This window comes from Cyclopterus lumpus, chromosome 3, assembly GCF_009769545.1.
Source record: "Cyclopterus lumpus isolate fCycLum1 chromosome 3, fCycLum1.pri, whole genome shotgun sequence".
Classification (NCBI taxonomy): Eukaryota; Metazoa; Chordata; class Actinopteri; order Perciformes; family Cyclopteridae; genus Cyclopterus; species Cyclopterus lumpus.
In genome coordinates this window covers 29094797-29107296 of record NC_046968.1, presented here as the reverse complement: position 1 = coordinate 29107296, position 12500 = coordinate 29094797, and the positions used below count along the sequence as shown (strand labels likewise).

The 12500-nt window shown below is 44.4% G+C and overlaps 2 protein-coding genes across 8 annotated transcripts in view; one reads left to right on the top strand and one right to left on the bottom strand.

The window, feature by feature from the left end:
• herc1 (HECT and RLD domain containing E3 ubiquitin protein ligase family member 1) overlaps positions 1 to 932 on the top strand; it is a 58152-nt gene extending 57220 nt beyond the window's left edge. For all 5 annotated transcript variants that reach the window (XM_034529677.1, XM_034529673.1, XM_034529675.1 and 2 more), the window contains exon 79: positions 351 to 932. In XM_034529677.1, coding sequence (XP_034385568.1) covers positions 351 to 536 — 186 coding nt within the window. In that variant the 3' untranslated portion in view covers positions 537 to 932. The remainder of the gene's footprint in view (positions 1 to 350) is intronic.
• A 936-nt stretch (positions 933 to 1868) lies between these two features.
• The window catches only part of LOC117728851 (circadian-associated transcriptional repressor-like), an 11492-nt gene continuing 860 nt past the window's right edge, over positions 1869 to 12500 (bottom strand). For all 3 annotated transcript variants that reach the window (XM_034529775.1, XM_034529774.1, XM_034529776.1), the window contains exons 2-6: positions 8171 to 8630; positions 7466 to 7541; positions 4944 to 5022; positions 3633 to 3726; positions 1869 to 2166 (exon numbers count right to left, since the gene is read on the bottom strand). In XM_034529775.1, coding sequence (XP_034385666.1) covers positions 1882 to 2166; positions 3633 to 3726; positions 4944 to 5022; positions 7466 to 7541; positions 8171 to 8590 — 954 coding nt within the window. In that variant the 5' untranslated portion in view covers positions 8591 to 8630 and the 3' untranslated portion in view covers positions 1869 to 1881. The remainder of the gene's footprint in view (positions 2167 to 3632; positions 3727 to 4943; positions 5023 to 7465; positions 7542 to 8170; positions 8631 to 12500) is intronic.

The window sequence follows — 12500 nt, the reverse complement described above, 5'->3', positions numbered from 1 at the left end:
ATATATATATATGTATTTTTTTATTGGATAGGACAGTAAAGGTGCAGACAGGAAACCATTCAGCGATCAGGGCGGTCGTCTCTCGTCTTTCTTCACATGTTTATGGATGTTCTCTGAAATGTTTATTTTGTTTACTTTGTTTAAAACAATTTGTCTACAATGTCTCCGTCCACATGAGAACGCTGAGCGTGGTAACTTATTAAAAGTTACGCTTTCTTCTTCCTTTATTTATGGAACATCCCTCTGTCTTCACGTTGTGTAAACAAACCGGTCTAAATAAACGATACGCTTGTGTTTGTTTGTTTACTTGTGTTTGTTTGTTTGTTTACTTGTGTTTGTTTGTCCCGCAGCCGTACGACAGCCTGCCGACCTCTCAGACCTGCTTCTTCCAGCTGCGCCTGCCTCCGTACTCCAGCCAGGCCGTCATGGCCGAGCGGCTGCGCTACGCCATCAACAACTGCCGCTCCATCGACATGGACAACTACATGCTGTCCAGGAACGTGGACAACGCCGAGGGCTCCGACACGGACTACTGACCCTGAACCCCACACGGGAAACACTTTTTAAAAGAACCCATTTTATGTACTTTCAAACAGCAGAGTTTCGTTTCTCCTGGTGGTTTATTAGCAGTTTTTAAAAATGACACACAGATCCACGCGAGAAGTGCATTTAGTGTTAATGTGTTCTTTTTGCCCATTACTCCACATCCCATTTTCAGGGTTTCTGCATGGAGGTTTGTTTATTTGTTTGGACATGTGTATAAAATATTCAAGCGGTCGGTCCGGAGGGAGAAAAGAATATTGTACATTGTGTAAAATGCTTCATTAGGAAAATGTTTTGCATAATATCCATATTTATTGTTTTCATTGCCTATGCCGAGTTCCCCAAAGCATTAAAACAACAACAACAACAATAAATGCTGCGTAACCGAGTCTGTTTTGGTTTTGTTTGTGAAAGAAAGACGACCGTCTCCTCTGTCACGTTTATTTCAGAAGTACAAAATATCACAAAGGCCGTTTTTTATGAGGAGAAACTAAAACGTGGAAACTATGTAGATGAAGAAAAGCTTGTGTTCCAACCTTCTGCTGAGGAACAGGTCTTCATACAACACTCACATGTGCCCTCAAAGACTTGGAGTCATTAATAAAGGGAATAAGCAGCTTTGAGTTGCTCATATTTATGGATTAAAGCAGATTGGAGCCCGCTGCTCCGACCTTTCACAATAAAAGCCTCTGCAGTGTTCTTCAAGCTTTTCTTTTTTGCGTCGACGCTTCGAGAACATTTTCATATCCAAAGAACGCTAAAAACCAGAAGAACACACAACGCGTCTTAATCTGAGAATATCCAAACAGACCTGGATGTGAGTTGGGAATGTTAGTGTGCAGTGAGGCGTTCAGGGACATCAACAGTCTCTGGAGCGAATGAGACAATGTGAGTGTTGTATTAAAAACACTGTTTTACAATTAGAGATGTTTCTGTTCATTCAGCCTAATAAATGAAATAAAAAAGACTTTTGGATCGATCGTGCCAAAGCTCCTGTAAAACGTGTGTGTGTGTGTGTGTGTGTGTGTGTGTGTGTGTGTGTGTGTGTGTGTGTGTGTGTGTGTGTGTGTGTGTGTGTGTGTGTGTGTGTGTGTGTGTGTGTGTGTGTGTGTGTGTGTGTGTGTGTGTGTGTGTGTGTCAGCATGAGGTAGAAGGAACATTTAAGATCCAAAAGAGAAGCAGACCAAAGTGTTCATTCATGTTTCAGAAGATGAAGTCACTCAAATCTTTAAATGTTAATTCTGATTCACATTCAGACTCAAAATCTGATCGTCAGTTGTAAATAAAAATAATTTAAAAAAGATGTCGAAGACTTTGAAACATGCTTTTTTTTTTTTTTTAAGGCCTTGTAGTTTCTTCCGTGAGAGCCGGTCTCGCTCGGATCGGACCCCGGGTCAGCTCAGTCCGGGGAGCCACGACGCTCCCCTTCGCCTGGAGGAGTCGCTCCAGACACGGCGAGCGGAGCTTGAAGCCGAGGCGGCGGCCCGGCGGCGGCGGCCCCGGGTCGGTGCTGGAGGAGACGGCGCTGTCCTGGGTCGGTTCGGGGGTCTTCAGGGTGCGGACGGGCGACGGGTGGAGCCGCCCGGAGGATGGAGGCGGAGAGGAGGAGGCACCGCCATGACGCTGCAGGAGAGGAGGAGGGTGACGTCACACTTAGTGTTTAATCACCGCAATGTTTCTACGGGAGCCCAGAACGGACAAACCAAACCCCGGCTCCTTCATGGTGTTACATGTCCCCTGAAGGCCACCGTAGCTCTCCAAACGCTTGTGAAACGACAGTAACGTGCAACCTCACCACTAGATGTCACTAGAGCCTACACACTGTCCCTTTAAATCAATTAAGAGCAAATATATTGCTTAAATGTTAAGATATCTACCAACAAGACGTGAGCAAGCAAACATAAATGTACACACAATAAAAATTAGATATTTAAAAGCATTGTGAAGTCAATTGTTTTAAATTGACTTATTATTATATTGAACCTTTATCTAACCATTGAGATTACAAAAATGGGTTTTCCAAGAGAGCATTATAATAATTAAATGACTTGCACACAAACTCTCAAAACAAAACAGATTGAACCACAGAGTATATTATATATATTATATAATATTATATGGAAGACAGACGGGAGAAAACAAAACTGACCGCAGCAGAAACTCGACTCTTTAAACCCTTCGAGTCGATTTTGTTTTGATAATTTCCAAATGTGGTTTTATTCGACGCATTCTTGAGACAGAGGCTCTGGTTTTCCCCTCGTCATGTGACTTCTACTCTTATGAAAGTATGAAGTCACCGCCAATAAAAATACATCCACGTTCTTCCCGTTGCATAATCTGGTTCTTTCCCGACCGACAACAGCAGCGTTTCTCTCTGTTGTTTTTGTGTGTTTTACGGCTGCTTTCAAAAATAATGAATCCTTCATGAAATGAAGCGCTCAGCACTTCAAAAAGTATAGTTTAAACCCCAAAGGATGGAAAGGACTAAATACTGTAATTATTATTGGATTTTCATCTTTACGACGTCCTTGAACACATCGTGTATGGCTAAATGAAACAGACGAAATGAGCGTAATAAATCATTTAAATCATTTAAAATTAAATAATCTGTTTACTTTAACCAGAGTCTGTAAAAAACATAAAATTCTGAGCTCCTCAGTGAAACTATGACGTCATGATTTATTCATCTGAGACCAACGGTCACGTGACAACAAATCAGAGAAACTTCTGTGTTGCTGAACACGCAGCATGAGAGGCTGAAAATATGTGAATAGTTTGATATTTATAAAAAAAAGTAAAGCAAGTAAAACATTAGCAAAATCTTGTAAACAACTTGTATATAAAAGATTCCAGTGTTTTCCAACGTCTGTAAAATAAACTATTATCTTTTTTTAATAATTTGTGTCATAATAACTGTTATTGTGCACTAGATCTTATTCTACTTGTGATGGTTCCAGAGAGCAGCAGGACTTTTATTTTGTAGAGGAAATCAAGAACGAAGGAAACCAAAAGGTCCAGACGGTCGAGCGCTGCCGACAGGAACCGATCGATCGATACTCGGAGGTTTTATTGATTTTGAACCTCTTCACCTTTTGCTTCTTAGCGCCGCGGTCGGGTCCGATGTGAGGGAACCAGCTCTGAAGCATCGCTTCTATTTTCAGGATGGTGCCGAGGAAGCGTCCGCTGGGAGGAGAGAGGGAGGAAACAAGGTGCTGAGGAAAGGACTCAAGGACTCAAGGACTCAGTACTGAGGTCCCTTTTCACAGGGGACACGAGGGGTTCACGGAACCTTTATATAGGAAACGTAGAAATAGTAAAGTCCTCCAGATTAATTAAAAGGAAAACTTCACCCACAAAATAAACAATTCAATATCAATTAATTGTCTTTGTGAAAACTTGAGAAAAGTCTAAAATCACCGAAATAAGTAGGTGTGTGTTGTGTGTGTTATTACCACCAGTAGGTGTGTGTTGTGTGTGTTATTACCACCAGTAGGTGTGTGTTGTGTGTGTTATTACCACCAGTAGGTGTGTGTTGTGTGTGTTATTACCACCAGTAGGTGTGTGTTATTACCACCAGTAGGTGTGTGTTGTGTGTGTTATTACCACCAGTAGGTGTGTGTTATTACCACCAGTAGGTGTGTGTTATTACCACCAGCTGCTGTGTTTTTATGAATGGAGTCTGGGTCTCAACACACACAACATCCGCCACGTTCACGTCAACGTGACCGCAGCCACGTGACCAACACGGCACTGAAGCAGAAGCGCTTGTGAGCCTCGGTCAGGTGACCCCTACGTCACATTGTAGGCGGAGCCTCCCCGCAGCTCAGGGGGCTTACGGCCGTCTCGCCGGCGGCCGTTACATAAGACGCGTCGGCTGTGAGCCCTCATCTGATTGGTGGAGAGGCTGAATAAATTAAAAGCCTGGAGGGGGCGGGGCGACATACCATTCGTGTCGCCGTCTGTGTGACGCAATCTGACGGCAACATATGAGCGTCACATGACGTGTGCGTAGGAGGACAAGCAGAGAACACACGCGCGCACACACATACGCGCGCGCGTACACACACGCGCGCGCACCGAGAATGACCTCGTTCCATTCACAGCGATATAAATAGTGCAGTAAGCCCCAGAGCGGCCCGCAAGCCCCGCCCATCGCTCACACACACACACACACTTAAATAAACATCTGCACAGTGAGACTACAGTCCAATAAAAATGTTAATACAAATCTCAACATTTTGACTATAGGGCTTAAAACTATTAACGATTGATTATTGCAATCAGTCTGCTTATTAATCAATTAATTTCTTTACTGCCATGTTTGTTATTGCGTAACGTTTGTCTGAAGCAGGAACAGGAAGTCCAGGAGGAACACATTCAAGACTCTTTAAGGGATTTACCTCGTGAGGGGGTTCTCAAGGACCCCCATTATTCTCTGGATCCGGTCCACTGCAACGCTCTCCTGGAAACTGCTGAGACCTGCAGGAGGAAAAGAGAGGAGGCCGTCAGGGGAGGAGAGGAGGAGGCTCCTTTCCTATCTCCTAAGTATGGAGGAGAGGAGGAGGCTCCTTTCCTATCTCCTAAGTATGGAGGAGAGGAGGAGGCTCCTTTCCTATCTCCTAAGTATGGTGGAGAGGAGGAGGCTCCTTTCCTATCTCCTAAGTATGGAGGAGAGGAGGAGGCTCCTTTCCTATCTCCTAAGTATGGAGGAGAGGAGGAGGCTCCTTTCCTATCTCCTAAGTATGGAGGAGAGGAGGAGGCTCCTTTCCTATCTCCTAAATATGGTGGAGAGGAGGAGGCTCCTTTCCTATCTCCTAAGTATGGAGGAGAGGAGGAGGCTCCTTTCCTATCTCCTAAGTATGGATGAGAGGAGGCTCTGGGTCTGACCCATCGCTCCTCCTCTCCTCTCCTCTCCTCCCCTCCTCTCCTCCTCTCCTCCCCTCCTCCTCTCCTCCTCTCCTCTCCTCCTCTCCTCCTCTCCTCCCCTACTCTCCTCCTCTCCTCCTCCTCTCCTCCTCTCCTCCTCCCCTCCTCCCCTCCTCTCCTCTCCTCTCCTCTCCTCCCCTCCTCCCCTCCTCTCCTCCTCTCCTCCCCTCCTCTCCTCCTCTCCTCCCCTCCTCTCCTCCTCCTCTCCTCCTCTCCTCCTCCCCTCCTCTCCTCCCCTCCTCTCCTCCTCTCAGTATTATTCTGTGAACACAATGTTAGATAAGAGCTGGACCACCAAACACCAACATGAGAGAGCAGGAACCAAGTGAACCACGTGTGCACATGTGTGCATGTGGTCATGTGTGTGTACATGGTCATGTGTGTGTACATGGTCATGTGGTCATGTGTGTGCACGTGGTCATGTGTGTGCATGTGGTCATGTGTGTACGTGGTCATGTGTGTGTACGTGGTCATGTGTGTGCATGTGGTCATGTGTGTGCATGTGGTCATGTGTGTACGTGGTCATGTGTGTGTACGTGGTCATGTGTGTACGTGGTCATGTGTGTGTACGTGGTCATGTGTGTGCATGTGGTCATGTGTGTGCACGTGGTCATGTGTGTGCACGTGGTCATGTGTGTGCATGTGGTCATGTGTGTGCATGTGGTCATGTGTGTGTACGTGGTCATGTGTGTGCATGTGGTCATGTGTGTGCACGTGGTCATGTGTGTGCACGTGGTCATGTGTGTGCACGTGGTCATGTGTGTGTACGTGGTCATGTGTGTGTACATGGTCATGTGTGTACGTGGTCATGTGTGTGCATGTGGTCATGTGTGTGCATGTGGTCATGTGTGTGCACGTGGTCATGTTTGTGCATGTGGTCATGTGTGTGTACGTGGTCATGTGTGTGCACGTGGTCATGTGTGTGTACGTGGTCATGTGTGTGTACGTGGTCATGTGTGTGCATGTGGTCATGTGTGTGTACGTGGTCATGTGTGTGTACGTGGTCATGTGTGTGCATGTGGTCATGTGTGTGTACGTGGTCATGTGTGTGCATGTGGTCATGTGTGTGTACGTGGTCATGTGTGTGTACGTGGTCATGTGTGTGTACGTGGTCATGTGTGTGCATGTGGTCATGTGTGTGCATGTGGTCATGTGTGTGCATGTGGTCATGTGTGTGTACGTGGTCATGTGTGTGTACGTGGTCATGTGTGTGTACGTGGTCATGTGTGTGCATGTGGTCATGTGTGTGTACGTGGTCATGTGTGTGCATGTGGTCATGTGTGTGTACGTGGTCATGTGTGTGTACGTGGTCATGTGTGTGCATGTGGTCATGTGTGTGCATGTGGTCATGTGTGTGTACGTGGTCATGTGTGTGTACGTGGTCATGTGTGTGCATGTGGTCATGTGTGTGCATGTGGTCATGTGTGTGTACGTGGTCATGTGTGTGCATGTGGTCATGTGTGTGTACGTGGTCATGTGTGTGTACGTGGTCATGTGTGTGTACGTGGTCATGTGTGTGCATGTGGTCATGTGTGTGTACGTGGTCATGTGTGTGCATGTGGTCATGTGTGTGTACGTGGTCATGTGTGTGTACGTGGTCATGTGTGTGTACGTGGTCATGTGTGTGCATGTGGTCATGTGTGTGTACGTGGTCATGTGTGTGTACGTGGTCATGTGTGTGCATGTGGTCATGTGTGTGCATGTGGTCATGTGTGTGCATGTGGTCATGTGTGTGCACATGTGTATCTCAATGGACTCTCATTCATTGAGAGAAGAATGTTTTATGTAATCAGTGAATCAAAAGGAATTTAAGTGTTAAAGTCACTGAACTAGAACATGAGGACTACACACTTAGAGTACCTTTTGTGATACATACAGTATATTTACTACAGTAATATACAGAGTATATATATATATATATATATATATATATATACTGTATATATATATAAGACATTATTAATTATGTAATAATGTCTATAACAACGACACTTACGGTCAGAGTACCTTCCAGACCTCAGGGCCCTCAGGATGGACGACAGAGGCTGGAGGTAGAGCTGCAGGTCACCGCTCTGGAGGGACAGGAGAGAGTTAGTGAGTGTGTGTGTGTGTGTGGTGTGTGTGTGTGTGAGTGTGTGTGTGTGTGTGTGTGTGTGTGTGTGTGTGTGTGTGGCCTCATTGATTCCTAAGTGACTGAAACACATTTACAAAGCGCCCGATTGACCCCATTAGTCGGTGTGAATGTCCACGGGGCGCAGCAGGGGGAGGGGCTACAGACAACAGGAGGCGTGTAGTCATATATATATATATATATTTATTTATCTATTTATATATATATATATATATATATATATATATATATAAATATAAAATAGCTCCAGTTTGTACTAATACAAAATAAATAACTATAATTACTTTCACTTTTAATATATTAAGTATATTTTTCTGCATCCGTTTTAAGTAAACTTTTAATTACTGAACTTTCACTTTTTAAATAGTGTTTTTTTTTTAACTTTAAAACAGATTATGTAACTTTTGCTAAAAAATGGCCATAAATGACAATTAAGGAATTACAGTAACGGTAAAACGTTCCTAAATAATGACGTGAAGAAGAAACCAAGGTCGCGAGTCTTAGGTGCTGAAGGTCACGACAACGTTGAGCCTAAGGTCATTCAATTAAAGATTCTCGTGACCCGCTCACCTTCTGGGAGAAGAGTTCCTCTTCGGCGTCCGGCGCCGTCTCTTCTCCGCCTCGTCTCTTCCCGCTCGACCGGCGCTTCGACGCCGCGGAGAGACGCTCGCTCGGCGAAGTGAATCCCTGAAGCGGAGCGACCGGCGAGGACGGCGAGGCGGCGGGAGAGTCGGCATCGACCCCACGGCGGCCTCCATCTAAGGAGTCGCTCCTCCTCCTCCTCTTCTTCTTCTTCTTCCTCTGGGAGTGGAAGCAGCTTGTAGGAGATTCCCTTGAGGAGGATAAGGATGATGATGGTGATGATGATGATGATGATGATGAAGGTGGAAGAGGCGACTCCTCCGCGCGATGAGGACTTGAGCTCTTTGGGTCTTCGTCTTCGTCGCTGGCGAGCCAGTCGATGGAGTCATCGGAGTCTGAGGTCGACATGTTGGAGCTCAACTCTCAGCCAGCGGAGAGCATCACGGACCTGACGGCAGACAAGCAGCTTCCTGTCAACGGCTTCCTGTCAACGGCTTCCTGTCAACGGCTTCCTGTCAACAGCTTCCTGTCAACAGCTTCCTGTCAGCGGCTTCCTGTCAACGGCTTCCTGTCAACGGCTTCCTGTCAACAGCTTCCTGTCAGTAGCTTCCTGTCAACGGCTTCCTGTCAACGGCTTCCTGTCAACAGCTTCCTGTCAACAGCTTCCTGTCAGCAGCTTCCTGTCAACAGCTTCCTGTCAACGGCTTCCTGTCAACAGCTTCCTGTCAGCAGCTTCCTGGCAACGGCTTCCTGTCAACGGCTTCCTGTCAACAGCTTCCTGTCAGTAGCTTCCTGTCAGCAGCTTCCTGTCAACAGCTTCCTGTCAACGGCTTCCTGTCAACAGCTTCCTGTCAGTAGCTTCCTGGCAACGGCTTCCTGTCAACGGCTTCCTATCAGCAGTTTACTGTCAGTAGCTTCCTGTCAGCAGCTTCCTGTCAGCAGTTTCCTGTCAACAACTTCCTGTCAACAGCTTCCTGTCAACAACTCACTGTCAACAACTTCCTATCAACAGCTTCCTGTCAACAGCTCCCTGTCAACAACTTCCTGTCAACAGCTCCCTGTCAACAACTTCCTGTCAACAGCTTCCTGTCAATAACTCACTGTCAACAACTTCCTATCAACAGCTTCCTGTCAATAGCTCCCTGTCAACAACTTCCTGTCAACAGCTCCCTGTCAACAACTTCCTGTCAACAGCTTCCTGTCAACAACTCCCTGTCAACAACTTCCTGTCAACAGCTTCCAGTCAATAACTCACTGTCAACAACTTCCTATCAACAGCTTCCTGTCAACAGCTCCCTGTCAACAACTTCCTGTCAACAGCTTCCTGTCAACAGCTTCCTGTCAACAGCTTCCTGTCAGCGGCTTCCTGTCAACGGCTTCCTGTCAACGGCTTCCTGTCAACAGCTTCCTGTCAGTAGCTTCCTGTCAACGGCTTCCTGTCAACAGCTTCCTGTCAGTAGCTTCCTGTCAGCAGCTTCCTGTCAACAGCTTCCTGTCAACGGCTTCCTGTCAACAGCTTCCTGTCAGTAGCTTCCTGGCAACGGCTTCCTGTCAACGGCTTCCTGTCAGCAGTTTCCTGTCAGCAGTTTCCTGTCAGCAGCTTCCTGTCAGCAGTTTCCTGTCAACAACTTCCTGTCAACAGCTTCCTGTCAACAACTCACTGTCAACAACTTCCTATCAACAGCTTCCTGTCAACAGCTCCCTGTCAACAACTTCCTGTCAACAGCTCCCTGTCAACAACTTCCTGTCAACAGCTTCCTGTCAATAACTCACTGTCAACAACTTCCTATCAACAGCTTCCTGTCAATAGCTCCCTGTCAACAACTTCCTGTCAACAGCTCCCTGTCAACAACTTCCTGTCAACAGCTTCCTGTCAACAACTCCCTGTCAACAACTTCCTGTCAACAGCTTCCAGTCAATAACTCACTGTCAACAACTTCCTATCAACAGCTTCCTGTCAACAGCTCCCTGTCAACAACTTCCTGTCAACAGCTTCCTGTCAACAGCTTCCTGTCAACAGCTCCCTGTCAACAACTTCCTGTCAACAGCTCCCTGTCAACAACTTCCTGTCAACAGCTCCCTGTCAACAACTTCCTGTCAACAGCTTCCTGTCAACAGCTTCCTGTCAACAGCTCCCTGTCAACAACTTCCTGTCAACAGCTTCCTGTCAACAGCTTCCTGTCAACAGCTCCCTGTCAACAACTTCCTGTCAACAGCTCCCTGTCAACAGCTTCCTGTCAATAGCTCCCTGTCAACAACTTCCTGTCAACAGCTCCCTGTCAACAACTTCCTGTCAATAGCTCCCTGTCAACAACTTCCTGTCAACAGCTCCCTGTCAACAGCTTCCTGTCAATAGCTCCCTGTCAACAACTTCCTGTCAACAGCTCCCTGTCAACAACTTCCTGTCAACAGCTTCCTGTCAATAGCTCCCTGTCAACAACTTCCTGTCAACAGCTCCCTGTCAACAACTTCCTGTCAACAGCTTCCTGTCAACAGCTTCCTGTCAACAGCTCCCTGTCAACAACTTCCTGTCAACAGCTTCCTGTCAACAGCTTCCTGTCAACAGCTCCCTGTCAACAACTTCCTGTCAATAGCTCCCTGTCAACAACTTCCTGTCAACAGCTCCCTGTCAACAGCTTCCTGTCAATAGCTCCCTGTCAACAACTTCCTGTCAACAGCTCCCTGTCAACAACTTCCTGTCAACAGCTTCCTGTCAATAGCTCCCTGTCAACAACTTCCTGTCAACAGCTTCTCAGAAACATGGAGTTCAGCCTCTTTAACCCTCTGGGGTCAAAGGTCACTTGCATTTGAATCATACTTGTGTGTTATACATCAAACATCGTTGTCTTTATGCTCGTTGTAAAGATCTCGTTTGTCCTTAAGCTGAAAAGTTCTCTTGTACCTTTTGGACCGTTTTGTCTTAAAAACACGAAGTCTTAAAAACACAAAGTCTTAAAAACACGAAACCTTAAAAACACAAAGTCTTAAAAACACGAAACCTTAAAAACACGAAGTCTTAAAAACACGAAGTCTTAAAAACACGAAACCTTAAAAACAAGAAGTCTTAAAAACACGAAGTCTTAAAAACACGAAACCTTAAAAACAAGAAGTCTTAAAAACACAAAGTCTTAAAAACACGAAGTCTTAAAAACACAAAGTATTAAAAAGACGAAACCTTAAAAACGCGAAACCTTAAAAACACGAAGTCTTAAAAACACGAAACCTTAAAAACACGAAGTCTTAAAAACACGAAACCTTAAAAACACGAAGTCTTAAAAACACGAAACCTTAAAAACAAGAAGTCTTAAAAACACAAAGTCTTAAAAACACGAAGTCTTCAAAACACAAAGTATTAAAAAGACGAAACCTTAAAAACACGAAACCTTAAAAACGCAAAGTCTTAAAAACACGAAACCTTAAAAACACGAAGTCTTAAAAACACGAAACCTTAAAAACGCGAAACCTTAAAAACGCGAAACCTTAAAAACGCAAAGTCTTAAAAACACGAAACCTTAAAAACACGAAGTCTTAAAAACACGAAACCTTAAAAACGCGAAACCTTAAAAACACGAAGTCTTAAAAACACGAAACCTTAAAAACACGAAGTCTTAAAAACACGAAACCTTAAAAACACGAAACCTTAAAAACACGAAGTCTTAAAAACACGAAACCTTAAAAACACGAAGTCTTAAAAACACGAAACCTTAAAAACGCGAAACCTTAAAAACGCGAAGTCTTAAAAACACGAAACCTTAAAAACACGAAACCTTAAAAACACGAAACCTTAAAAACACGAAGTCTTAAAAACACGAAGTCTTAAAAACACGAAGTCTTAAAAACACAAACAATTTTACCTTAACAAACAAAAATGTCATTTTTCACCTAAATTTCTCCTTAAAAAAAATATAATATATATATATATAATATATTTATATATATATATATAATATATATAAATATATATTATATATTTATATATATTATATATATATATATATTTATATATATAGCTGCAAATCAAACCTCTGGGTTTTTAGATGGTTAGTTTGAAGACTACACGTTGAGCTCTGGAATAACTTGTATAACTTGTTTTCAGACTGAACATTAATCAACAACAACAACAACAACCTCTGTGGGCAACGTACAGAATGTAATCAATAAATAAACAAATAAATAAACAAATAAATACAGGACAATTTAAGAAATCTGTATTTCTCCAGCAAAATTAAACTCTTTTCTGTGGTTCATTGATTAATCACAAAATATGAGGAAATAGTGAAAAACTCACACACACAAAGATTAACGTGGTCCAAACACA